Source organism: Berghia stephanieae, chromosome 3 (genome assembly GCF_034508935.2).
Source record: "Berghia stephanieae isolate SIO BIC M18660-M18661 chromosome 3, UCSD_Bste_1.3, whole genome shotgun sequence".
Taxonomy (NCBI): domain Eukaryota; kingdom Metazoa; phylum Mollusca; class Gastropoda; order Nudibranchia; family Aeolidiidae; genus Berghia; species Berghia stephanieae.
In genome coordinates, this window is record NC_088362.1 from 73,990,605 (window position 1) to 74,018,411 (window position 27,807).

Sequence of the window (27,807 nt, forward strand, 5' to 3'; positions counted from 1 at the left end):
GAATAGCTGCTTAAATGGAACAATGTCTGTGACATAATTTTTTTTTCTTTATAATTTCTACTGGTTTTCAGACCTTCAGTGCTGAAGGTCTTGTAAGGTTTTCTTTCTTACCAATTTATCAAAAATATAATTGTTTGTATTGAGATGAACAACAATGGAATCATTCTGTGTCTTCAAATGAACATATGGGCCCGTTAATTACAATTGGAATGGAAAATGAAGTCTATCATCACCCATTCTTTTTTATATTGTAATATGTAATACTATATCCATTTGACTACCATGAGGAGCAATAAATAATAATGCACAGGCCAGCTGCAAATTATATAAAGTTATGTTATGAACAGGATTCATGTGTCTTCAAATCATTTGTCCTGTTTTCAGAATGGGAGTGTATTGACAGTTCTGTATAAATGTGTGATCATATAATTGAGTTACTCGATTTCTTTCATCTGCTTCATGATGACACACATGTTATGTGCAATGTAATGGAAAACAAAAGACAATTTTAGACCCCAAAAAATGAAAGGATGCTCTCTATAATTATGCAATATATAGCTACTGAAATTGACATGTTTGTAGTTAAGATATGTTGTACCAATTAAGAAGGCCATTCAAAGAATCTGTTAATTGGAATGCTGCTAAATCGGAATGATTTTTTGAGTAAGTGTGCTGTTCCAATTAAGCAACTTGCACTGTATTTGCAAGATTTGGACAATGAGGATTTGAACCAGCAGCTATTGCCTGGTCCAGGAAAAGAGAGCATCACTAAAACATTAATATTAAATTTCTTTCTTCAAGTGATAAAAGTCTTGATTCCAAACACTACCAACTTTCTTGTTTTTCTTCTGGCAATTTTAAGTCGCTGTTTTAGGCAGGATTTTATTATTACTTTATTAATAAACTCACATTACATAAAAAACAACAACAAATGAACAGACAAGCAATAGTAAAAATCTTACACTAGGAACTTTCCACCAGCATCTAGGTTAATGATTAGGTCAAATTCATGAGTCGCAATCAGCTTGATCAATGAATCAGCAATGTTTTTCTGAAACAAAATCAATAATATATTTTAATCAACTTTTCTCGTTTAGTAACATTGCCATAGTATACTCTAAATTTTGTGAACAAAGAGTTGCCAGATGTTCTTGAGTTTATCTGTTTGCCATAAAATTAGCCTCAATGTGAGCAAAATATTTCCTTCTTTGCGACGAATACAATATCAATTAATACTTTTATCTGGTAGACAAGAGATTATTATGTTAACAAATTAATGCTGTTGATGTTGTGAGCTGAAATTGGGAGTAACTCAATGGTCTATGGGAGAAAATCCAAAGTTGATTCCCCCAAAAATCTATGGAAATATTTTTTTTAAATTGACATTATTCATTATGGCATTCTAAAAAAAAAGAAAAAGCTTTCAAGTTTTCATTCTGTACTGCCTTTATCCATTGACTGACTTTAAAAAAAATAAATGTGTGATAAATATCTTTTAAAACACTAAATATCATTTCCACTGACCTCTTTTTCTACCAATTCGTTGAAGCGCATTCCAGTGTACTGTTCACCTGTGCAATCACCTGGCACCGCTTTGGGTAAGCCATCAATGTTCACCTGTGGGGCAATGTGCAAGTGGGCTTTATCCAGAATTTTCGTGACTTGAGGCTCTTTGTTGCTAAATCCTGAAATGCAAAGGACACAGTGAGAGAGGTCATGGGTGTAAAATGTAAGCAGCTGAAAGAGTCCAATGATAATGACAATGATGATGGTGATGATGATGAAAATGATAGCAATGATAGATGATGATGATAATGATGATGATGATGATGATGATGATGATGATGATGATGATGATGATGTGATGATTATGATTATGATGATGATGATGATGATGATGATGATGATGATGATGATGATGATGATGATGATGATGATGATGATGATGATGATGATGATAATGATGATGATAATGATGATGATGATGATGATGATGAAGATGATTCCACTCTTGTACTGCTTAGTTTATGTTTTCGATTTGGATGACAGATGTTATGTCACTGTTAAGTACTTTCAGCTTTTTTAGATGCGAAGTAAGGTGCAATAAAAACACATCATGATGATAATGACGCCAATGATAATCATAATAATAGAAAAAAAAAAGAAAAGAGAATGATGGAAAAAGACATGGAAACCGATGTCCTCCCTAAAATGTCATGCCCTAAGTCAGTCTAATATGGCAGAATGATGTCCTTTACAAGCATGAATAAAATATCTCACCAGTGATGAAATGTCTGGCCAATCGAACCAAGATTTCTGAACCAACAGGTGCATCTCCATTGAGACTCCCCAATAGAAGGACATGAGGTTTATTATCCTTATGTACGTCCTTTTCACTAATGCTGGCACCCAAGTCCTGAAATAATTTTGATCAGCACTGTCACTCAAGGAGTCAGAAAAATTTCCAATTATACAATTATTAAGTCTTCAAAATCTGTTTTTTACAATAAGCCATTCAATTTAATTATCTAGTAAATAATTATCTATTACATCACTTGTTAATTAATGTAAATTCTTTTCCCCCAATTTTACAATTATCTAAAAATATTCACAATTAAGTTCTTTATCTTAAAGTCATTTCAATTAAACTTTGATCAATGAAACCAACTTAAATAATAACATTTGTCAATTGGCAATTCTTCATTTCTTAGTCAATGTAAATTATTTTCCGTCAAAACCTTGTAATAATATTACACTTGCCAAAAAAGTCTAAAGATAATAAAAACACTGAAAAAAAGTAACATCTTGAGAGATAATCAGAAAAAACCATGAGACCAGCTTATTTGATTAACGTCTTTATAAATAATTAATCACACTTTTTTTCTCACTTTTAATCAAATCCCTCCAACCTTACCTTTGCCAAATGAAGGACAGGAATTGTTTTTCCATTCCGTGTAAGAGCTAGAGCCTCGTAGTGAACAAAAGATGGATATGTTCTTGCCAAGTAGCCCAGTGTCTCCTCGATGGCATGGTTTGACATATAATGGCGACTCTCCATATTTTTCCTTAAGTCAAAGTCCTTCTCCGCTGACCACAGCGTGGTGCCACCTGCTTCCAAAGTAAAATTAATGGAGACTGCAGCATCCTGGCCTACTTTGACAACAATAGATTGGCTGTTGTACCTGAGAACAGAGTAATTTAAATGAATCAGTCATCATTTGATTCCCCCCCCCCCCCTTCCCCAATTTACCCAGCAATGAATGGGTAGCTGAGGATGTTCAATCTGGTGGAAAGTACTTTGCAATAGTCATGTGTCCTATCCAAAGTGTAGCAAGCAATTGCTTCTGTCAATTTAATGCCACATATATCAGGATAAGCTCCATGGGCTTTGTGGCTTCTAAAAGCCAAATACAAAAATCTAATGATAATCCAAATTAAAGTTTTAAAAAAAAACAACATCACACCAAGAAGACGATCTTCATCTGAAACAAAATTTGAACCATTCTTGAATACAAGCAAACAAGCCTCTGTTTTTATCTCTGCTTTTCAAATCCACAAAAAAATATTGAAGAAAGTATACAAGATGCAAATCCATACACATCACTTACCCCACAGCAGAGGCTGTAAGTGTATAAGTGCCTGGTGTCAACAAACGCCAGAAGTCCCCATCCCTGGCAGAATACACTGGATGACTAATTCCTTCAACTGCAATGCTGGCATTGAAAATCCCATAGCCACTAGTTTTCTCTTGCACAAAACCTTTCACACCCTTGTGGACCTGATGATTCATGGAAATAGAACTATCTTTAAAACAGTGAAATTTTAAAGACAATTATCGAATCGAATACTTCAAACTGAAACAGGTATAAAATATTCTTAACTCTCAACAGTTCCAGCATTAGGATTCCGATAGCCGGCTATCAATGCCACCCCCCATTTTCCCTATGACTAGTCCTGACCCATAATCTCTATTTTTTAAAATATTTTATGATGTTTTTAGTATTGATGGGTTAAGATGATTTGATTCTACAACATTTTTTATAGAAATCATCTCAAATTTTACTTTCTTTTCAATTTTATCAACAGCGGGTCTCAACGTCAATTTGTTTACATTTTCATGTCCACCATCCTGTTTTTATCAAAAGTGATCACCACACTCTCTTCATTTGAATGTTAATTGTAATATAAATGACCAAATAACATTTTATGAAAAGTAATGCATATAAGAAATTTTTGCCTAAATATTGAGTAGTTTGTATTGGAAGTTGGTTGTATTTATCTTTTGAATGCATCATTTTTCTACTATATAGTACACTCCACTATTTTGTTTGTGATTATTTGATTTACTAAATATAAATTGTTTTCTTTTATTTTAACTTTTTAAAAATATATTCTGACCACAATGATCAAAAGTTGCTTTAGGCCACTGTTAATTTTAATGACGTTTGTCTTGATGAGAAGCATTTTTCCTCTTTCAGCAGTTTTCGCAAGTTTTTATATTTTCACTGTTTATTTGATAAAATGACGTTTAAATGACTTGGTATCTCCACACCTAGTGGAAATATGGTTGGTATTTGATAAAATAAAAGAATGTAGTGATCTTTTTAAAAATTAAATTTTTTTCGTTCTTTGCACTTGTAAAATAAATCACTTTTTACTTATTTCAACCTTATCGCACAATTCATTCTTTCAATGCTTGCTCTTTATTTGGGGTGTAAAATCCATCATTAGTGCAAATCTATTTATGATTAAAATAAGCGGTCAATTTGTCCAGATTGATCCACTACATTTACACTAGAGCATTTTGAAAGCCACCCCATGAAAAGGTCACAATGCATGAAAATCTTTGGAACTGTAAGACTAAAATAACTAATAAAATAGACAAAAAGTAAGCAAAAACTTGTCTGTAACTAAACCTGAATATTACTCGAAGTCGACTCAATTCTAAGTATTTGTATTCGAGGACGGAGAGTGTTGTTGAATGTGACAGCCATTGTTGGTGTTTAGGATGAATATTTTGATAATCTTCGCTTGGCAGTTTCTAAATCTGTTGTGTTCACACATGATTCAGGAAGAGTGTTCCAGTCTTTGATAGTGTAGGGTGCAAATGAATATTTGAAGATGTCTGAGTTTGTAAATTGGCGTTTTAGTGTTTTTTGAGTGAGTTTCCTTTGAATGCATGAATTTTGTTGTATGCCTAGTTGTTCTGGTGAGATGGCCATCATTTTGTTTGCAATTTTGAACATAAGAGTTAGTCTTTGTTCTTTCTGTCTGGAGTCCATCAAAGCTGTGTGATCTGTTGTCTGTTACGTTGCTATGGGGGCTGTAGTCATTGAAGACAAATCTTTGTCTTTTCCAGGAAAACTAAAATTTTTAAAATACTTCCTAATAAAATGACAACTTTATGACTTGGGTTATCTGAAATCAGTAGTAAAATCAAGCATATTATTTTGTTTTCTTTTTAAATGATAACACAACCTGTGACATGTAAACCAGCAAAGAATGTTCGTTGGCAGTCCAATAGGAAGGCAGGTCTTTGCCCAGAGGGAATTTCGTGCAGCCCAACTCAATGGTAATCTCAAAGCAGTTGGTATACCAGTAGTTCCAGTCTTGCATGCCACCTAGTTTGAAAAAGAAAAATGTTACAGATCCTCCTTATAATTATAATTATCCGTAGGAAAGAAGGCCAAAAGCTGTTAGTTAAATTAATCTCTTATGTGAAGCTTTACTTTTATCTTTGATTTAAAAAGAAACTTAAATGAGCAGTTTTATTACTTTGGCAGGATATTTAAATAATAATAATAAAGAATTTTAAAATTCCTTACCCTTTTATTCTTTTCTTAAACAACCTATTTTTTTAACATCATCATTTATAATGGACAACAAAATTAGTAAGCGGTATTATTATAAGCAGACCAGATGTAGGGAAAAAAGAAAAGGAAAATAAAATAAAAAATAGTATGAGACATATTCCACGGAGCTACATGCTTACTGTAAAATTCTTTATATCAGAATTAAATGAGACCAAAATAACATATAAATGCTAATTTGTGGATAATTGTTTTTATCTTTGGATAAATCTGTTGATTTCACAATCTACCGATTGATTGATTGGACCCATAATTGGAGCAACCAGAAGAGTTTGTAAATGAAAGCACATCAGCAACACATACCTGCCACAATGTACCACATAGCACCGTTGACTATACCATCCTGAAAATATTCCTGTGTTAAGCCTTGACAAGGATGACCAGAATGCATCTTGGAATGAGCCTAAAGTAATAAAAGGTATAGGAACAAGCTTATTTGTTGATTCTGAAATAATATCCTGATTAATTCAACTCTAGACAGCTCCTCCCAAAGTAATCAAGTCAAACCTGTGAGTCCAAACGTCAATATGTAAAAAAAAGAAATTTAAGTTAGTATATCTGGAATAATACTAATAATAATTATTTTTGTGCCCAGACCTGGCTTTCGAATAGAAAAGGACAATTTTAGAAATAAATTTCATAATAATAATAATAATAATAATAATAATAATAATAATAATTATAATTATAATAAATAATAATAATAATAATAATAATAATAATAATAATAATAATAATAATAATAATAATTGTTGTGTTTTTGACGGGCCTCCAGATTAATATTGTGGAATCACTCAACTCAGAAGCGTTAAGTGATATGTGAGAGAACAGTTTATTACTGTGTATAAGTTAGAGTATATACAAATATATCGCAACAACATTTTAAGAAGGAAAAATAGTATAAGTAACTCAACTATGAAAAGTAAGGAACAAAGAGTGCATCCTTCACTAGGGCATGCCACTCTGATATTTGTTAAGCACAAATAATATTTTAACAATGGACTTAATGAATAATAACTAATTAAGCTGTAACTAAAATCAATTAGCTAATAACTAAGGGGAGCAACTCTTTCCTAGAGTAACTCTATGTATAAGTCCATAACACCTCCCTGTTTTGCCTGAGAAGTAGGTTTCGAAGGTTCGAAGGCTAAAATCGATTGGGGAATTTTCTGGTACGACACGATCTTCTCAGTTGGACACGATCCGATTCACGATTCGATTCTGCTCCGGGGGTAGCTGCATTCGATGATGAACGCTCACAATAATCACCGATAGGATTAGTAATGAAATCGTCCTCTATGGTATCATTTGCTGAAGAAGATACGTTTTGGCGAGGAAGGTTGTAACGTGGTCTTATTTGTTCAATATGACGCTTCCACGTTGTTCCGTCTCTCTGGAGAGTTACCATGACATGACGTGGTCCCAACACTTTGGTGACAGTTGCGGGAATCCATTTCGCCTCTCTGTCATTTCGATTACCAAAACGTAAGGAATAAATGTGTGTCCCAACTTTATAACGCGTTTTTGTTACACGTGGTTTGGAATTTGAGGTGGACAATGGGCGGAGTGTGCCAATCAATGTGCGAATTTGACGTCCATGAAGCAATTCACTAGGTGACGAACCAGAAGCTAAAGGTGTGCGACGATATTGCATAAGAAATTGTTGCAAGGCTTGTCTTGGAGGAAAAGACGATTTTCTCAAAGCCTTTTTAAAACTTCCCACAAGTCGTTCTGCTGCACCGTTTGTAGCGGGATGATAGGGAGCTCCAGTGAGATGTTTGATTCCCCTCTCCCTACACCATGTCTGAAATTCGTCAGAAGTGAAGCATGCTGCGTTGTCCGACACGATAGCGTGAGGATAGCCGAAGTGAGCGAAGTCCTCTTCCAGAAGGCTAGTTGTTGCTTTCGTTGACGTCGAACTGGTTGCGTGAATGCATGGGTAATTTGAGTAGGCGTCGACCATTACTAACCAGTTATTACCCATAAAATTCACTGCGTGATCGATGTGCATTCGACTCCACGGTGAGTCTGGCGTTATCCATGGATGGTTTGGCTCCTTTGGTGGGTTGTTTTGATGTTCTGCACACGTAACACATCCACGACACGTATTGACGATGTCAGAATCAATACCGGGCCAATATACGATCGTTCGCGCTAATTGTTTCATGCGTTGCATGCCGAAATGACCGTTGTGAAGGATATTGAGGACGTCTCGTTGCAAACTCTTAGGAATAACGATTCTTGATCCGTAGAATAAACATTCATGAGACGTTGACAGCGTGTCCTTCATCTTGAAGAATGGTTTAAGATTGTCCGTTTTGGAATCTGATTTAGACCATTTACGAGTCGTATTTCTCATGACAACGGATATAGTGTCATCTTTAGCGGATTCTCTAGCGATGACTCCGGGGGTCAGTAGCTCTTAGCTGTTTTCCAACTGTAGAGATTGTAAACACAGTGTTGACATCTTCTCCATCTTCCTCTCTGTCGAAGACTGGGTCGGCACTTGCAGGAAGTCTGCTCAGTGCATCAGCGTTGCCATGGTGAGCTGTCTTACGATATTCAATTCTATAGTCGTACTGACTTAGTGTCAAAGCCCATCTGGCCAGGCGGTTGGCAGCTAAAGCAGGTACTGGTTTTCTTGGACCAAAGAGCGACAATAAAGGCTTGTGATCGGTGACGAGTATGAAATTGCGACCGTAAAGAAATTGATGAAATTTACTCAGCGCAAAAATGATTGATAACGCTTCCTTCTGAATCTGACTGTATCTTCGCTGAGTATTGTTCAAAATTTTAGAAGCATTGGCAATCGGTCTTTCACTACCGTCTGGGAAACGATGGAATAACACGACTCCGATTCCAACATTTGATGCGTCACAAGATATACCCACGTCGAGAGATGGATCAAAATGCACAAGAATTGTCTCGTCACAAAGAAGTCTCTTCGCATGTTGAAAAGCTGTTTGTTCTTTAGCTGTCCATTTCCATTTAACTTCTTTCTTGGTTAACTGATAGAGGGGCTCTAAGACAGTTGCAAGATTTGGTAAAAATTTCGAATAAAATTGTACTTGTCCTAAGAACGATTTTAGGCTCGACACATTAGTGGGTGGTGGCATTTTAGTGATTGCATCAACCTTTGTGCCTTTTGCAATGCCGTCTTTTGATAGTAGATGACCCAAGTACTCACACTGTGATTCTGCGAAAGAACATTTTTGGAGATTACAGCGAAGTCCCTTATCATGAAGTCGCTGTAATAATCTTCGCAGATTGTGTAAATGATCGGTGGAATCCTTGCCACTCACAAGGATATCGTCGATATAGACTGCGACGCCTGGAAGATCCTGAGTCAGTTGATCCATTATTTGTTGAAAATATCCGGGAGCTGAACTGATGCCAAAAGGTAGTCTCGTTTGAAGGAGAACACCCTTATGCGTGCTGAGTGCGAGGCGTTCTTGCGATTTTGGTGACAACGGGATTTGTGTGTAAGCCTTGGCTAGGTCGATTTTGGAAAATCCGTAGCCTCCTCCTAACTTGCGCATGAGGTCCTCAGGTAACGGTATCGGATATCTGTGAGTTTCCAATTGCGGATTAACTGTAACAGAGTAGTCTCCGCATACTCGAATTTTCGGTCTCTCACCACTGATTGTCTTCTTTTTTATTGGCACAATCGGCGTTCCAAATTCGTTGAAGGATGTAGGTTTCCAAATACCCTTTGCAATACCGGCATCCAAGCTCTTGTTGAGGTCGTCTTGGATCGCATAGGGGACGGAACGAGGCTTGTGAAACACAGGCGTCACATCGGCTTTAAATTTAATGTCAAGTTCAAAATCTTTCAATTTACCGAGTTCTGGTTTGAAGACATCAGGAAATTCTGCACACACTTGTTTACATGCCTTTTGAAGATGTGACATGTTTGTTGCGGGCTTACTACGAACAGATTTTACTTTTTTCGTTTGAAACAGTTCATCTACTGAAACATTGAGCATTTGTATGGCAGAACGTCCTAATAAGTGTAACGGCATAGTGGTGACAACAAAGTTTATCTCGCGGCACGTATCGTTCACAGACACCGGCAAGAAAACAGTTCCAATGACGGGGAGTTCCTGGTTGGATGCACATTGATACTTAATGTTGGCATTACAGAGTTGTGGTTTGCCAATCCTCTCCCATGTTCTAGTTGAAATGAAATTGTCACCAGTCCCTGTATCTATTTCGAAAACAATTTCATGGTTGGATACAGTCGTAGCTAACTTAAGCGGTGTCACTGAAACGAAATTGACCCGTGACATGCGACGAATCGTGTTGACGTTAGGCGAACTCGACATTCTCTTTTTACGTCTACAGGCTCTTTCGATGTGTCCAGTTTTCTGGCAGAAGCGACAAACGGCTGTTTTGAATTTGCAGTTTTGTCTGTTGTGGCGCCCATCGCATCTCGAGCAGGTTTGATTTTTATTATCAAAATCCGTTGTCGGCTCTGTCTGTCTTTCATTCGAACGTTTGATGTGCTGTTTGTTTTGACTGCCTTGCTGAATTATCGGAATCTGTTTTCTTTGAGGCTTAATTTTATGGACCTCGGGTTGAACAGATAATGCAGTCTCGTTAGCCACTTTTGAGGCATCTTCTATCTCCGTGGCGACCTCGATGGCTTTGTTAAATGAAAGCTCGTCCTCCTTGTGCTTGAATAGCGCTTCAAGAACAGCTGTGTTGTTAACTGCACACATGAAACAGGTACGCATAGCTTCATCCAAGGGGTTTTCAATGGATGGGAAATCGCATGTGACAGCGCTCTGGCGAATTCTAGCTGCCAATCCCTGAATAGTTTCGCTTGGTTTCCTCTGGAGGCTCGTCCAAAATTTATAACGTTCTCTGACAACAAATAGTCGAGGGTGGTACTGCTCCATCATATATTTTTCGATATCTGGAAGACTGAGGGCAGTTATCGACTTAGCTGGTGTTTGTTGACTCGCCATGTTAGTCAGTATTTTGTAAACAACCGGCGATTGGTTGACAAGGAAAACGTCTGCTTTCTTCTCATCAGGTACGGAGTGAGCAGTTAAAAACGTATTAAAACGATGCCAGTAGTCGCTCCATATCTCTAAGGCAGGGTCGAATGCGACAAAGCTCGGAATAGCTGGAGGTTTTGGTAAACATGTATTGCTACCGGTCATTAGTTTCATGAACATTTCCATCTGCCTTTCTTGTCGTTCAACGACTTGCTTCATTTGCTCATTTTGCTGTTCAATCTGTTGTTGTAATATGGTTATGAGCTCTTTATTTGACATGATGACAGTACTGCTGACACGACTATATTTTGTACAATAAAGGTACGAAGATAGGACGCGAGAGAAGGGTAGTAAATTATTGACGAAATATAACTATAATTACTCACCCAAGCGTCCGACTGCTTGGTTGTATGAAGACGACGTACCGTTTTGTTTTCTTTCGTGACGTAGGCAGTTGACCTCAGCGCCCACGAGCTGTGGCGGGAAAAAAAAAGGCGGGAAGGCTTCTTACCACGTGATGGGCGGCTGTCCACGAAGAAGGCGTCTTACCACGTGCTGACGACACTGCAGGCAGAAAAGGCACTTGCTCCGGTTTTCTCGGCTGGCAGGTTTCCGTCCGTGGTGTGTTGGCTTTTCGACTGACGTCACAAAACACTCCAATAGGCTGATGCGCAGGATAAAGGTGAAAAAATCCTCGTCGCCAATGTTGTGTTTTTGACGGGCCTCCAGATTAATATTGTGGAATCACTCAACTCAGAAGCGTTAAGTGATATGTGAGAGAACAGTTTATTACTGTGTATAAGTTAGAGTATATACAAATATATCGCAACAACATTTTAAGAAGGAAAAATAGTATAAGTAACTCAACTATGAAAAGTAAGGAACAAAGAGTGCATCCTTCACTAGGCATGCCACTCTGATATTTGTTAAGCACAAATAATATTTTAACAATGGACTTAATGAATAATAACTAATTAAGCTGTAACTAAAATCAATTAGCTAATAACTAAGGGGAGCAACTCTTTCCTAGAGTAACTCTATGTATAAGTCCATAACAATAATAATAATAATAATAATAATAATAATAATAATAATAAACAAAATCTACATGTATCATGGATGAATGTGAATATATATTTAGATAAACGCAGTTCACATTGGTATTCAAAACTGGATAAATGATTCATATTGAAAATAAAGTGTCATACAGAAAATATAGAAAAAGATCAAAAACAGTTTTCAACTGAAAAATGTCTATTGCAGATAAAGTACAATATTTTAATCAAAATAAAGAACAATAATTGAACCATTTAATACAAAGTCAACACTCCCTCCCACAACACATTAATCAGACTCAATATCTAAATCATATAGGTCACATAATTATGACTTTGAACCCTCAAAAAGCAAATAAATATAATATCCCTCTCAAAAAAGTTTAACCCAATTAATGTGGCACTGAAAGCATTCTAGTGTGTCGCATATTCAGGCTAACAGTGACGTAGGTGTACCACCTTAACCGTCTTCATGAGTCAGGGAAAGTGAGGAAGAGCAAAATACAGAGCTGCCTACCCCAGATTTCAAACTTCAGGAACACTTTACGCGGAAATTTTTTTCCACGCGAGGAATGCAAGCACCAACTCATGCAAAGCTTGGTAAACAGATTGGTTTACTAACAATATTGACACTTTTTAAAGATAAAAATTTACTCACCAAAATATTTACAGCTACCGTATATTTACATATATACATAAACTTAGAAAGAGGGTGGAGGATTTAAGCCTGAAGAGACCTGTAATAGGCACTCTTCAAACTCTTCAAATCCTTTTTGGAGTAGCTCCTCCCTAGTGCATCCCCAGGTCTAGACTTGGCCACAACCAGAGCCTCAAGTGTTTGTTGAGACATGCTGCCTCTGAAGTCTGTCTTGTTTTTTCTAACAACAGAGAAAATTCTCTCACAATGAGCAGAAGAATGAGGAATGGTGAGGAGAGAAAGCATTATCCTAGGCAGGTGGTTAAAAATGAATTTACTATCTTCCTTGAGAAGGCCGACTTGGTGCCAGTAAGTGTCTGCTCTGTCTGTTTGTATGTGTGATGTGTCTGTGCATTGGTATGTTGAAAATTCTTTCTGTATGTCTGTAAATGTTGCATTGCTAATCAGTTGAGGGAATTTTTTGAGGAAGAAGAGCATGTCTGTAAATGTGGTGTTGTTCTGCTGAGCAGGATCCGCGATACTGATGTGTTTGAGAAGTGGATCAGTGAGGGGCAGTTTTTTTTTCATGTAGGAGCATGCAGCCTGATAAAACTTGATGACATCTTTGTAAAACGTTTCTACCCTCTCTGGTTTGAGAGTTCCTTCAAAGACCAGCTGGAGAGCTTCGTCACCAATGATAACATCAGAAGACTGCTTGGTGTTATGAGGTGAGAGAAAATCAACGTCCAAAATGTCAACCTCCTTGATGGCAGATGGCTTGACAAAATTGATCAAGGTGTCTTTATACAATTTCCTTAACTTTGCCTGCAATTCCTGAATCATGGGTTTGTCACATTGGAGTTCAGTGTTGATTGATTCAAACTGCTTCACAGCATGAGAAAGAAACATACAGTAAAGCTTGTTTGTGGTGGAACTGAAGATGTTTTTTAGATCCCTGACCTTCTTTTTCGTGTTACATCCCTCCTTCATGCCTTTCTCCTCCTCCCTAAAAAAAGCATAGAGGGCATCCCAACTACTGATGAGCCTAGGAAGGCACATTCCAATGCTCAGCCATCTGGTAGCCACATGCTTCAGTATCTTTGTTTCCTGAATATGATGGAACAGTTGACAGCATTTCAGATCAGACTGCCTCTTGCTGCTCTTATCCAAGTAGTAGAAAACATCAATAAGAAGCTGGCTGGGACTGAAGGGCAAGGAAGCAGCACCTAATAGACAAAACAGATTAAGAGGGGTCATAATCATCTGAATGGGTAGCAGTACAATTAAAATCTGTAAGGTAAAACAAAAAACTTATAGACAACTAAATGAAAAATAAAGTTTTGTATGTTGCCCATAACATTAATATAAATAATTGTGTTGCTAATCTGTCTGCAACCATGATCCCTTCCCCACTCATACTCACAACATTGGAAAGTACAATGCATTTGAGGCAATAAATCCAAGTTTTGAAATTTGAATTTTTTAAAAATCAAAGACAACTTCGTGGTATAAGTAGAATTAATCAGTTTGGTCTTTAAAAAATTATATATATATATATATATATATATATATATATATATATATATATATATATATAGAGAGAGAGAGAGAGAGAGAGAGAGAGAGAGAGAGAGAGAGAGAGAGAGAGAGAGAGAGAGAGAGAGAGAGAGAGATAAAATTAAAAGGAGCAGAGTAAAGCCTTATAAACCATTCGAAGTGGACCTAAATTATTGGATATCAAACTGTCACAAAATACTCACCTTTTTCAGCAGCAATGTGAATTAAATGGCACACACATCCAGACAAATACAATTCCTGATGCTTTTTCAGCATGCAGCCATACAGCCCAGATTCCTTGCCCACCATGACGTTGGCATTATCACTCCCAAGAGCCAGACAGTTCTCCCAAGGAATTGAATGAACACCAAACTCAGCCTCAATCAAGCCAAAGATTCTAGCACCTGAAATTGTTAAATCAAACAAATAAAAATGAGTGACCTTGATATAAAACGTTATATAACTATAACAATTACGGGATGTCTACACCTATTAAGAGAGCACTCCTTTGTAGGTAAAAAAATAGAACAATTCATAACAGCATCAATAGCCTCATTATCTACCTGTAACATATTTCCAAAAGCCTCCAATTTACAATTTAATTAATAAAAATAAAAATGAATATGATAATAATAAATAATAATAATAATAATAATAATAATAATAATAATAATAATAATAATAATAATAATAATAATAATAATAAAGAAAATAATAATAATAATAATAATAATAATAATAATAATAATAATGATAATAATAACAATAATAATAAGTCAGACATATTTTAAACACATCCCACAATACTATTTATAATATTTATAGTATAGGATATGAATAAAACCAATAGAAATAGGAATTTTATTATTAATTTATATTTTGAAATATTATTTTTTTTAAATTAGACTCACCTGTAGCAGATCCATCGATAGCAGGAACTGACAGTGCATCCGATCGTACTTCCATTATGTCAGGGTTGAAAGTTCTAACTACCAGTGGAAAAAGTTTTTCACCACCTCTATCGTTACTGCCGTCCGTTGAGATGGTAAAACATTGTGTTTTCAATCGTTCAACCAAACTGTCCACAGTGAGCGCTGACATTTCTTTAGCTATAGCAGTGCCTTTACTACGACCACACTGAAAGGATTTTGCAATCTTGGAGTCAGGGAACATTGATTTTACCCCTTTACTTAGCTTATCAAGTGATGCCATGGGAAGATTTAAATCAATTACAATATCCACCATTTTTGCCTCTGCACTTATCACTTGCATGTCAAAGTCGGTCACATTTCCACTTGGTGCTTTATTGAAAAATCCAGAAATCAAAGTGTTTGACTTTACTTTTTTCTTCAAATCACAATTTTTAATATGGCGTGCGCCTTCAACATGTCTCCTCACATCATCAACTCCACCGTGTTTAATTCCGAATGCAGAATTACAAACTTCACAAAATACGCGAGAATCGTCACTGCTCACTGGTTTAATAAAATTATATTTCTCCGTGTATTCCTCGCGGTAACATTGAAATCGTCTTTTTGAAGAAGATTCTTCAGTGGAAGTAATTTTCCTTTTTCCAATGGTAGACATTCTTGTTGATCAAGTTTACTTTTAAAAATTAGAGATATAAGACGAACGGGATAGTTGTATTTAAATGTTGAAGCCGCGACCAACGTGAATCACAAAGACGAAATGAAAATGGGAAGTGACCGGGAAAATAGTAATGAACGTCGATAACAAAACAAAAATAACTAAATTATTTCATTTTTTTACACCAAAAGAGCTAAGTTGATATTTTATTCAAAGTTTGAGGCAAGAAACTTGGCTCTGATTGATTGGTGCCAAAAAGTCCAATCTGGCAATACGTCGTCAAAGTCGTATTTCGAAATAATGTTTATTAAAGCATCGCAATCGGAGAAAATAAAATTCGCATTTTACTTCCGAACAAAAAAATTAACATCCGTATTTTCCGGAACAGCGCTGCATTTTTTCAAATTTCCGTAACAATTCCGGAAATTCCGTAACGGTAGGCAGCTATGAAAATACAGAGAAAAATCAAAAACATAAACTCTCATCAGTATACACTCCAGCATGGAAATCTCGAACAAGTCTGGACCGGACCTATTTGTTCGAGATTTCTGTGTTTTTGAGTTTTCCGTGTTGAGTATTTTACAAAGGATATTAGGAAGAATTTGAGGGAGGTAAATCTGGGTGGTCTTGATAAAAGTCACATTATAATGATTACTCCCCTTATTGTGAACTCGGTCAAGAGTCGAGAGTGAGACAATTCAATTTCCTTTTATCGGCCATCTTTTACACAACTATGAAGCGAGTTTTCCCTGGTGTTGTGTTTAGTGCATCTTGTCTTGTTCAATTACAGAAATGGAATGACGTTTCCCACTGCATGAGGTTAACAAAAAAAAAAAGCCAGCATATATATCACATTGTGGATTACAACTCATACTCTATCACTTCCACTTAACACCCTCACATTCTTCCCTCTCACCCAGAGCAGGCTAAAGAGAGAGGGCATTGCTCTCAAAGAGCATCATCTATGTAATAGATAATAACGTTCTCACCCCATTTTCCCCACCCCTAATCATTTGTATCATTTTAATATGTAACTATGGCAGTCACTGCCTTGCTAGTCCCCTGTCCCAACAGTACTGGTCAGTTTGCTATGGTACTGGTCATGATAATAGTACTGGTACACAATAGCGTGTAAGGTAACGTTGTCTTACACAAGATGTCAATGGAATGATAAGTGGTGTGCGTAAGACCCTCGTTAAACATACTTTGCGATTCCTCCACGTACACACACACACATATATGGCACATACACGCATACCAACACTTAATGATACGGGGAGAATAATGGTATCTTTCATTTCCGTTCAACACAAACAATTTGATTTTTAAAAAAATTCACTGGACGCGCAAGGGAATGTCCAGTTTGTTCGAGATTTCTGTGTTGGCCTCGGAAAGTGTTCGAGATTTTCGTAATGCCAATACTAACAAAATGGAGGGATTAAAACTGGGAATTGTACCAAGTTTGAGATTTGCGTGTTCGAGAGAGTTCTGTGCTCGAGTGTATTATTTGTTTTAAATACCACATTCCTAAATATAGAGAAAAAAAGATTACTTTGACAGACATCCATATCACAACAAAAAAAAATTCATTCAAGAATTATTCACTCAGACATTTGTTTAAGCATTATCAAACAAATATTATAATCCAAACTAGTCCTCTCATGGGTTAAGCATTGAAAATAAATTCAAAACTTGAATGGTGAACATCATGATGTAAAATTGACATTAATTTAAAAAGAGACTTCTTTCTAACAATCGACATACATAACAACTTTCCTCAATCAAATTACTCATTTATCTTTATTCTGCCGAATAGTTTTCTAATTTCTTTTATTTGGTTACAAATACATTCTTAAATGTTAGTTCATTGTGACATGCACACACACACACACACACACATTTTTAAAAAGTAGTCCTAAAGAGCCATAAGGCCCATGGTGCCAGAGTTTATCCCGGTTTCTAAAGTGTGAAACGGACAATAGCAGTTGCTTGCTACCCTTTGGATAGGATGCTAGTCTATGGTCTGCTGGAGAAACAATGATCATTGTGAATGTTGAAATATGCGATATAAATATTCATATTGCTCTTGATCAACTTCATTTAAATGCCTGTTCTGCCTAAATGCCCAGGGGTTTTTTTTCTGCTTCCCAACCACCGGGCATTTAGGCGATCACTGCTGTACCATTGTAGCTTTAAACCCCTTAAAAAGTAGGAATTTCCTACTGGTGTGTAAAACAGAAATCAGCAATGTATTCTTACCAGAGAGTAAGCCTCTGACACTTGTTTGAAGATGGCATCATCTGGACTTTTTGAGTATGCAGTAGTACCTTTGACTGAAGCACCAGAGACATCATCATATGGGAAGTTGGCAACAAGTGAGCCACCGTGTAGATTGGCAGACAAGACAAATGGAAGGGACTTAATCCATCCCATAACAGCCAGAGTTTCCTTTTCTTGTTTCTTATTCGTGGGGGTTGTATGGAATATACCTGGGAAATTTCTATTCAAATCAATATCATTTGCATTTGCTCTTCCTAAAACACTCTGGGCATCACCTGTTTGAATAATAATAATAATAATAATAATAATAATAATAATAATAATAATAATAATAATAATAATAATAATAATAATAATAAATAATAATAATAATAATAATAATAATTGCCAATAATAATAATAATAATAATAGTGGTAGTAGTAGTAATAAAAATGAGAGGAAGAAGAAACGAAGAAAAAGAAGAAGAAGAAGAAGAAGAAGAAGAAGAAGAAGAAGAAGAAGAAGAAGAAGAAGAAGAAGAAGAAGAAGAAGAAGAAGAAGAAGAAGAAGAAGAAGAAGAAGAAGAAGGAGGAGGAGGAGGAGGAGGAGGAGGAGGAGGAGTAGGAGTAGGAGAGGGAGGAGAAGAAGGAGGAGGAAGAGGAGGAGGAGATGAAGAAAACGAAGAAGAAGAAAACATGAACAAAAATAATCAAACTCAAACATTAACTTAATTTAATAATATTTGAAAGTTATGTTTAAGATGAGGTGGTTAATCTTAAAAAGTATTTTCGATTGTACAAAATATTCTTCAGGGAATAAAGTCCAACTATGGGCCAAATTTAGAGAAAGAAAATCTCATTCACGGTTTAAATAGATATTAGTTGTTTCTTTGACATCATTATTACCAATCAAGAAGACTTTTCAATAAAAATCATAAGTAAAGCCAAGGCAAACAATTTCTTTACAGCAATCTCCTTAATCTAAAAGAACATCGAATTCTCATTATTTATATGATTTTAATTAGAGTCAAATTAATTCACCCTCATCATCTTTAACTTTGGGCCATGACCATTTACCCTAATCCCTCATATTCCTACCTTTATCAATGGCCGAAAAATCAAAACTGAAATTAACGAACATCTCAACTCAGGCATTGTAAAATGTTCAAAGAAGGTATCCAGGTTAGATTTCGATAAATTATCGCTATCAGTGAAAGTGATGACAGACTTTAGCAATAAATTATTTAGTTCAGCTAGAATAAGAATTATCTAAATACAAGAAAGCCACACAAAAAAACAACAACAAAAAAAAAAAATAGACAGTTTAACAGCACGCATGCCAGGATTAGGATAAAACAATGGTAGATAACTGTTTTGAGCAGAAAAACTTCATACCACTACATAGCTGCCAACTTTTCAAAAATAAAATAAGGAACGCCCATTTTGCCCGGGATGAGGGTACGATGTGTGCTCCCCCCCCCCCCCCCCCTTCATCGAATCGCTACATATAAAAGTCAGCATTTTTAATTACTACTACTAACACCGACAAATTTAAGATGACAGAGGCTAGTCCAAATGTTGCTAAATTATCCGGTGTAGTTCCAGCTCATTTGAATCGTTATGAAATGACACTTTCCACAATGAGATCTAAATTTCAGAACAGACAAAATAAAGAAAGAATTCAACTGCCTTAACTTTGATAAGGACCAATACACAAGAAGCACAATTGTAAAATAAATGAAATAACTAAAGATGTTTAGAAAAGCATCACTTGAGAGGGCGTTTTGGGGCAAAAATTATGGAGATTGGATTAAAAGTAGGAAACTGCATATATATTTTCTTTCATGGTCTTTAAGTAGTACACTATAATAGTAGTTATAGTAAAATGAACCTCTATATATTGGAGAATTCCTACCTCTTTACTTTGACAAGATAAACGCACCTAAAAATGGAGTATACTAATTCTCTTGAACCTAAACCGTTACAAAAGCTTGCTTGAAAAAAAATAAAAATAATAATCAGATCAAGATGTTAGCTTTAAAGAGATTGAACTTATATTTCATAAATTAATAAAGGGAAATAATTATTGCAATGTTTAATCTATATAAGCAATCGATTCTCTGATTGAATACCTTCCAATCAAAGAAATTGATTTAATTTTATTCTTAATTAAAATAATATTTGTCACAAATAGTGAATGTACCAATAAGGTCTGATAACACTAAAAGTATATTCGAGGCTAATATGCATATTTTATGCAAATCTCCAATACATCATGAAAGGTTTTAGTGAAAAACAGGCGTCATATATACAACTGGATTGTTGAAAACCATTTATGACATAATTCACATTAAAGAGCTACACAGGAATGGAGAATATGCTGTGCTGATTTAAACATAATAATAATAATAATAATAATAATAACAATAACAGTAGTAGTAATAATAATGGGCCAATAATAATAACTCATTAGGCTTACATGCCTTGTTTACCACAAATTAGTCTCAAATTACAAAATACGGATTTTGAACTAAAAATACGGACTTACGGACTCAGGAAGTCAAATACGGAACAAATCCGTTTTTAACAGAACAGTTGGCAGCTATGCCACTACTATTTCTCTTAATTTACCAAACAAACAGGTGAAGAAATGCAGTATCCAGTGGAAAAATGAGAACAGGATCAAAAGTATTAAGCAATTGCACGGCAAGATAAAATCCATTAGGGAAAACTTAGACAATACATCATCATCATCGTCACCGAGCTTTGGACCATTCCATGGAACGCCACTACATGTTTTCGATCCAGCCACTGAGGATGAAGTGAAGTCAGCCATTTTAGATAGCCCATCAAAATATTGTGACTTAGTAGACCCCATCCCAACTAGTATTCTTAAGGCTTGTATTGAAGAACTGTTACCAACAATAACTGAACTTATAAATAATTCGTTGGTCTCAGGTAGTGTCCCCGACTCGTTTAAACGTGCCATTGTTAAACCACTATTAAAGAAGTCCGATCTAAATGTAAACGAACTGAAAAATTACAGACCTGTCTCCAACCTTCCATATCTATCCAAAGTGCTTGAACGCATTGTGTTAAAACGACTTTTGTATCATATCCATCTAAATAATTTAAGTGAAAATTTCCAATCTGCCTATAAATCACATCATAGCACTGAAACTGCCCTTTTAAAAGTATGCACTGATATTCTTAATAGTATTGACAAAAATCATGTCTGTTTATTGACTATGTTGGACCTTTCGGCCGCATTTGACACCATTGATCACGAGATACTTATTAAACGATTAGAAATTACTTTTGGAATAAGAGACACTGCGCTTAGTTGGTTTAAATCATACCTAACATCAAGATCTCAGTCGGTTCTGATCGATGGCGCAGTATCAGAAACATTTCCTCTAAATTACGGCGTTCCGCAGGGTCTGTCCTTGGTCCTGTTATTTTTACTCTTTATACTCAACCTCTTTCGGATATTATTGTTAAAAATAAATTAATGTATCATTTCTATGCTGATGACACTCAGATCTATGTAAGCGATATCCCTAGTAATATCCCATCATTGATTACCCGTGTTGAAGACTGTATTAGAGATGTTAAATGCTGGATGGAAATTAACAAGTTAAAGCTGAATAATGAAAAGACAGAGGTGATGGTGTGTGGTAGAAAAAGTGTTTTGAAAGATGATTTTCTGAAGTTTACTCTAAATATAAATGGGTGCACAATTAACCTCTCAACGTGTGTGAAAAACCTCGGGGTAATGCTAGATCAACATATGACTATGCAGGCACAGTTTGATTCTCTATGTAGAAGTTTGACAATAGGATTAAAAAGAATTGCTTCAGTTAGACCTTTCCTAACAAGAGAAGTAACATGCAAACTAATAACATCTTTCATACTATCTAAAATAGATTACTGTAATTCGTTAATCTCGAATGTAAGCAACGATAAAATATCACGCCTTCAAAGTATCCAGAATGCGGCTGCTAAATTGATTTTAAGAAAGAAGATAACATCCTACTCGTTGCCACTTTTGTATGAGCTGCATTGGTTACCAGTTAAAGTGAGAATCGAATTCAAACTAGCAGTATTGTGCTATAAGTGCCTTAATGATCAAGCACCATTGTATATTACTGAATTTTTAGAAACGTATAAGCCAACGAGGAGTCTACGTTCTGCACTAGATTCTACAAAATTAATTGTTACAAATAAATATAAATATAAATTTTACGGCGGCAGATCGTTCAGTCACGTCGGACCTTCCATCTGGAACTCTCTTCCTAAAAGAATAAGAGAAGCGCAGTCCTTATCAATATTTAAATCAAAGTTAAAACACCATCTCTTTGTTAAAACACATCTTGATTAATGCATCTTTGTAATTTGACCCCAATATGAATGTTAATTTAGTTTATGTTATTATATCATTATTTTATATTATTTCCGTATTTGACATAGCATGTGGATGTATTATAACATATCTTGTATTAATGACTTTATGTTTAGTTATTACATTGCTGTATAATGATAATATTATGTTGATGTAGTTTGTATAATGTTTCATTTGTATCATAATGTCACTGTATTATTGTTTCGCGCATTGAGCATCACCCAGTGATGAAAATGCGCGTTATAAATGTCATGTATTATTATTATTATTATGTATTTTTAGACCCGAAAATATTTCCTTCCATAACTTTACTAGCTGACTCATAATCCAAACATTTTGCCTCTCAAGTGATATTAAAAAAACTTTTCCATTTTGAATAGCATAAAAAATTCTTATATCAAAATTGTCAGTCGCCTTAGCAGAGGAAAATAGCAGACGCTTGAAATAACAGAAAAATGTTAAACAGCAGAAATTTAAGACTCATGTCACATTTAATTAACAATGAGCTCGCAGGTCTAAGAATCCATAAAAAATTTTTTAAAAGATTTAAATTCATTTTTAAAATAAATCTCGGAATCCCTTACCTTCTTGGGCAATCTCATAGCCATCTGGATTCATGGAAGGCATGATGTGGATTCTGGTCTCTCTGACAAGTAAAGTCAGGAAGTCATCAGTTCCATAGTTTTCACACAGCAACTGAGCAAGATATAACAGGACCACCCGCCCAACCACCTCATTACCATGCATGTTTCCGATGTATTTGAACTCTGGCTCACCTTGTATGAAACAAAGAGAAAAAAAAATCAAAACAATACTGATATAATGAAGTCCTAGTGTTTTGAAAATTCATTGTTAATGGTGCTTATGACAATTTTAGATCATTCCAGTACCTCAGAAAAAGTATATAAATTGCGCTTTTTAAAAAAGCGCAATGTCCACTAAATGTGCTCAAAGCGCTTTACAAGGAGTCCCTGACCAGCAGCAACACTTGATATGTAGGACGAGACATGGCACCTGTTAGACGATATTACAACCTTTTTCAGACACAGACAACGCTATTAACGACCAGGTACTGATTTTACACCTGAGTACGGTGAGAGAATATGAGTAAGGAGCCTTTTCCAAGGACTCAACTATGCACCGAGTAAGGGTTGAACCCAGGACCTTCCGATCCGAAAGCAAGTGTCAAACCACTAGACCATATAGCTGCATGTAAATTGAGGATGGTCTTAATGGAAGAAGAAGAAGAAGAAGGTATGCAACACAAAAGGATAGGTAGTTGATTTATAGTGTCCTGAACACAATTGAGCAGACCTGTAAATGAGCGTTATGAAAATTGACTGAAACTCTTCAACCAACCGAGGACATGAGTTTTGAAATAAAAAAGGTCATTATCAGAGAGGAAAGTGATGATAGACAATATGATTAAAATGGCAAGTGTCATTACTGGAGTTATGTATCTATGATTGATAGAGAAGGAATACAAAAAAGCAAGACATTTCATTATAAATCTATCAATGACATATCAGTAAAGGGAAACATATCAAAAACAAACAATGATCCGAACAATGTTTCTACTGATAAAGCAAATTAAAGCTAGAGGCTTTTCAAACAAGAAACTGGTTGTCACAATAAAGCACTAATTCCTCTCTCACAAGAACACGAACATGAAGTAACAGAGAAAAAGACAACAGAAAGGAGGTATAAGTGACTATAACATTTACCCTCCACTAACCACCCGCACCTACAATTTATCATAATGTGACTATTAATTTAAATCAATGGCGATTGTTGATGAGGTGATAATTAATTAAGTTCAAATTAATAATTTAATTTTTCTTTAACTTTCTGTTTTGTTTTGTTCTTTTCAATGACCCATAATTAGGGTATGAAGCTGTACAAAAAGGTAATTTTTGTAACGTTTCAACTCAGAAAGACATCAGTATTAACTTCAAGAATTATAGAAATGTTCAAGATCTCATAAGTTTCTCTGGATTTTTCATGACGAATTTTTTTTTTAAACTGAGGAACCAACAACAAAAGAATATCAGGAATAACTTCTCATTTTTTGTTACTTTGATATCTTTGAAGGTAGAAGATCAATTTAAAAAAAAAAATATTTTTCATTATTGGATCCAGAGAAAGATATAACCAAATTTTTCCATATTATTTTTCCCATTATAACTTAATATTGATGTCTACTTGGGTCCAGGCGTTACTGTCCAACCAAGACTTAAAACAATTATGATTATACACATTTAGGAATTGAAAATCAGCAGAAAGGACAAATTGCCAAGGATATAATGGTTGAAACATGCTCATCAAGATCATTTTTAAAAATTTGAATAAAATAAATGCATTATAATATAACAATAATAATAATAATAATAATAATAATAATAATAATAATAAATAATAATAATAATAATAATAATAATAATAATAATAATAATAATAAATAAAAATAATAATAATAATAATAATAATAATAATAATAATAATAATAATAATAATAATAATAATAATAATAATAATGATGATGATGGATGACATTAATAACATGCAATCCCCAAAATTAGCAGGCTCTAGGTGCTACACAATTAGAGAGTGAAAAGAAATGTTTTAAGTCTTCTTTTGAATTGTTTATAGTCTGTTGTCACTCTTAGCTCCAGCGGTAAATTATTTGGTGTTTTAAAGATCAATCTCCAATTGTTTTCAGGGGAGTTTGTGGGACAGATAGGAGGCTTGTGTCACCTGCAGATCTGAGCCCTGGGTGGTTGGTTTTATATGGGAAAAATGAACTCGGTAAGGTATTGCAGGACACGGAGGAAGAAAACACTGTGAGTGATGGTAGCAATTTTGTAGATCATGTGCTTTTCCCAATGCAAATTGAACAGCAGATTGGAGGCATTATGTGTCCTTTTTTGATTGAATTTTTTTAGTAAATTGTGTTATAAAATAAAATCTAACTAGCAATTGTGACACTCAGGACATATCAGTGCCTGTGACAAGGAAGATGATGCACATAACATAGAGCATTTAAATCAATTATGAGTTAAGTAATGCCTCTCACGGTTCACTGATGCCTGAGAAAAAAAGACTAGTTCAATAAAAATACACAGACTTGAATAGATTTAGCCTCTCATCCTCCCATGTCCCCAGTTAGGCCAACCAAACGTCTCACACAGATTCTGAGGTGGTATCTCTAATAAAAGGGGAACACTCTTATAGGGTCTTATACACTTTTCCTCAAAGAGATGATTTACAGGGAAAATAAATACCACAGAAAACGCACACGTTGACAACCACATTTCATTTATGCCTTAGCGGCATCAACCATCTTCAGAAACACTCATAAAACGACATACAAAGAAGATAAAAGATATAAGATAAGTCAATATCTGTAGCCTTACCAACTACACATTGCATGAAAAGGAAGGAGGAGAAGGCAGTGGAGGAGGAGGAAAAGGAGTAAGATGAAGAGGAGATTTAATAGGATAAGAGGGATGAGTATGATGATAAGATCTTATGTGACAAAGTAAGAAGCAGGCACTTATTCAAATCTTTAAGATCTTAATTTGACCCCTAACCTTACCAGGTTCATGTTTTCCTGGATTGTCGGATATCTCCAAAACCCAAAGGTCCCGCATCTCGTTTGACTGTCCAATAGAGTACAGTCTTGTGATTTCCGGGTATTTGTCCGCTAAATCTTGTAAGAACTTGGTCATTTCCACAAAGTTGTGATGCTTAATATCTGTTGGTTCCTTGAAATTTGTCTTCCCATGTTGGCTGGAAATAAAAGCATGCAGTTGATGGTGATGACCATATTGGTGTTGAAGGGGATGATAGTGATGTGGTTGTTGATGATGATGATGATAAGAAGAAGAAGGAGGAGGAGGAGGAGAGGAGGAGGAGGAGGAGAATTAGAAGAAGAAGAAGAAGAAGAAGAAGAAGAAGAAGAAGAAGAAGAAGAAGAAGAAGAAGAAGAAGAAGAAGAAGAAGAAGAAGAAGAAGAAGAAGAAGAAGAAGAAGAAATCTTATACTAATGAATGACCTGTGACACTAAAACAAGGAATGCTTAACTCATTCAATCCTAGAAATTTTTGCTACTCTTCAAAATTGGAAAATATAAAATAAAATGAGCATGATCATACATATTTTTATTCAACCTTTAACATGCACAAACTGAATAGATTAGCTTTGATACTACACCTATAATTTGTCTCAGAAAAATGTAAGAAATAGGCATGGGGTAAAAGTAACCCGGGTAAACTACGGATATAGTCCGTGTTAGGGTTGAGTGTGTTAAAGGATAATTTACAGGACAATGAAAAATTCTAATAAGTTTTGACCGATAAGTAGTGTCAAGGTGTCCAGGTATAAGAGACATTAAAAAAACCTACCAGCCCAAGCAAAAACCCTACCACAATTTATCACAATCACACATTACAAAATGACACGAAATAATAAATTTCCAGACAATTACTTATAATACTATCAATCTTACCATTGAGTGACTTCCAAAGCAAGAACAGTTCACGACATCATGGCTCGAGACTGACTACGCCAAGCAGCTCAGCAATTTCGGTACCCCATATCAAGCAATATATTGGGCCTACCTTCACTACATTATACACATACACACACTAACATATTCTATTCTATTCACACAATCAGTTTTTAGATTCTATTAACATATACACTATGGTAGACTAGGGTTCTAGTCCACTTTTCTTTCCTTGCTATTTCTGAAGCAAGAACATCCTTATTTCTACATTTTCAGCCTCACCTTTGTTCATTGCTCCTGACCAAAAGATCATGTTACATTGTTGAGAATGACTTTTCGGCTTTTTCAACAAAGTCATCTGCAGTTTTGACCAGATTATCTATGTCATTTTGAAGTATCTTTCTTTTTTTTTTTTTGTCTTTAGCTGCATCACTTCATCATATTATTTTCTTTTTCTGGTGGCCTATTTTTCCAGAATATGATTTCTCTCTTTCTTCTCTTTCAGGGCATTAGAACACCTGAGCCATTCTTTGCTGCATGATTTCAGTAGGTCAGGGATGTCACCACCTCAGAAACTTTCTCTACACTAATGAATTGGCAAGTAAAGTGTCTTGCTATCAAATACTCTTCAGCAAGGTTTTCTATTGTGATATTCTTGTTGACCAAAAACCAGCTTTACACATGTGCGCACGTGTTTACAGCAATCTGCTTGTCAAAAAGTCACCTTCCCCCCCCCCAAACAAAACACCCAGCAAAGCCATGTTTGAAAAAAAAAAAAAAAATTTTTAAACCAACAACTTAACCTTTCAAAGGTGAATTTCAATCTTACTTTTATCTAACCGTTTTCATCAAAAGACAGTAACGACAATGCAATTATAGTTTGATTGAAGCTCTAGACACAATATTCGTACTGCTCTCATGGTGGAAACA

At 35.3% G+C, this 27,807-nt stretch overlaps 2 protein-coding genes across 2 annotated transcripts in view; both read right to left on the reverse strand.

Moving 5' to 3' along the window:
• The window catches only part of LOC144968422 (carboxypeptidase D-like), a 59,930-nt gene that overhangs the window by 20,127 nt on the left and 11,996 nt on the right, over positions 1–27,807 (reverse strand). The window contains exons 6-15 of the mRNA XM_078906768.1: positions 25,966–26,159; positions 22,955–23,146; positions 17,969–18,264; positions 6,174–6,273; positions 5,479–5,621; positions 3,609–3,778; positions 2,915–3,182; positions 2,281–2,416; positions 1,525–1,685; positions 963–1,051 (exon numbers count right to left, since the gene is read on the reverse strand). Coding sequence (XP_078762894.1) covers positions 963–1,051; positions 1,525–1,685; positions 2,281–2,416; positions 2,915–3,182; positions 3,609–3,778; positions 5,479–5,621; positions 6,174–6,273; positions 17,969–18,264; positions 22,955–23,146; positions 25,966–26,159 — 1,749 coding nt within the window. The remainder of the gene's footprint in view (positions 1–962; positions 1,052–1,524; positions 1,686–2,280; positions 2,417–2,914; positions 3,183–3,608; positions 3,779–5,478; positions 5,622–6,173; positions 6,274–17,968; positions 18,265–22,954; positions 23,147–25,965; positions 26,160–27,807) is intronic.
• On the reverse strand, positions 12,533–15,826 carry LOC144968423 (uncharacterized). The gene is made up of 3 exons (XM_078906769.1): positions 15,034–15,826; positions 14,326–14,526; positions 12,533–13,791 (listed from the first exon to the last, which is right to left on the reverse strand). Exons 1-3 carry the CDS (start codon positions 15,707–15,709, stop codon positions 12,650–12,652), a joined length of 2,019 nt encoding a protein of 672 aa, XP_078762895.1. The 5' UTR covers positions 15,710–15,826; the 3' UTR covers positions 12,533–12,649.

What these genes read in the sequence shown, in the direction of transcription:
- LOC144968423 (XM_078906769.1), bottom strand. Translation starts at nt 15,709, where the DNA reads ATGTCTACCATTGGAAAAAGGAAAATTACTTCCACTGAAGAATCTTCT. An exon ending in TATCGATGGATCTGCTACAG is followed by an intron (nt 14,527 to 15,033) that starts GTGAGTCTAATT and finishes TAACAATTTCAG; the next exon opens with GTGCTAGAATCTTTGGCTTG. An exon ending in TCACATTGCTGCTGAAAAAG is followed by an intron (nt 13,792 to 14,325) that starts GTGAGTATTTTG and finishes TTTGTCTATTAG; the next exon opens with GTGCTGCTTCCTTGCCCTTC.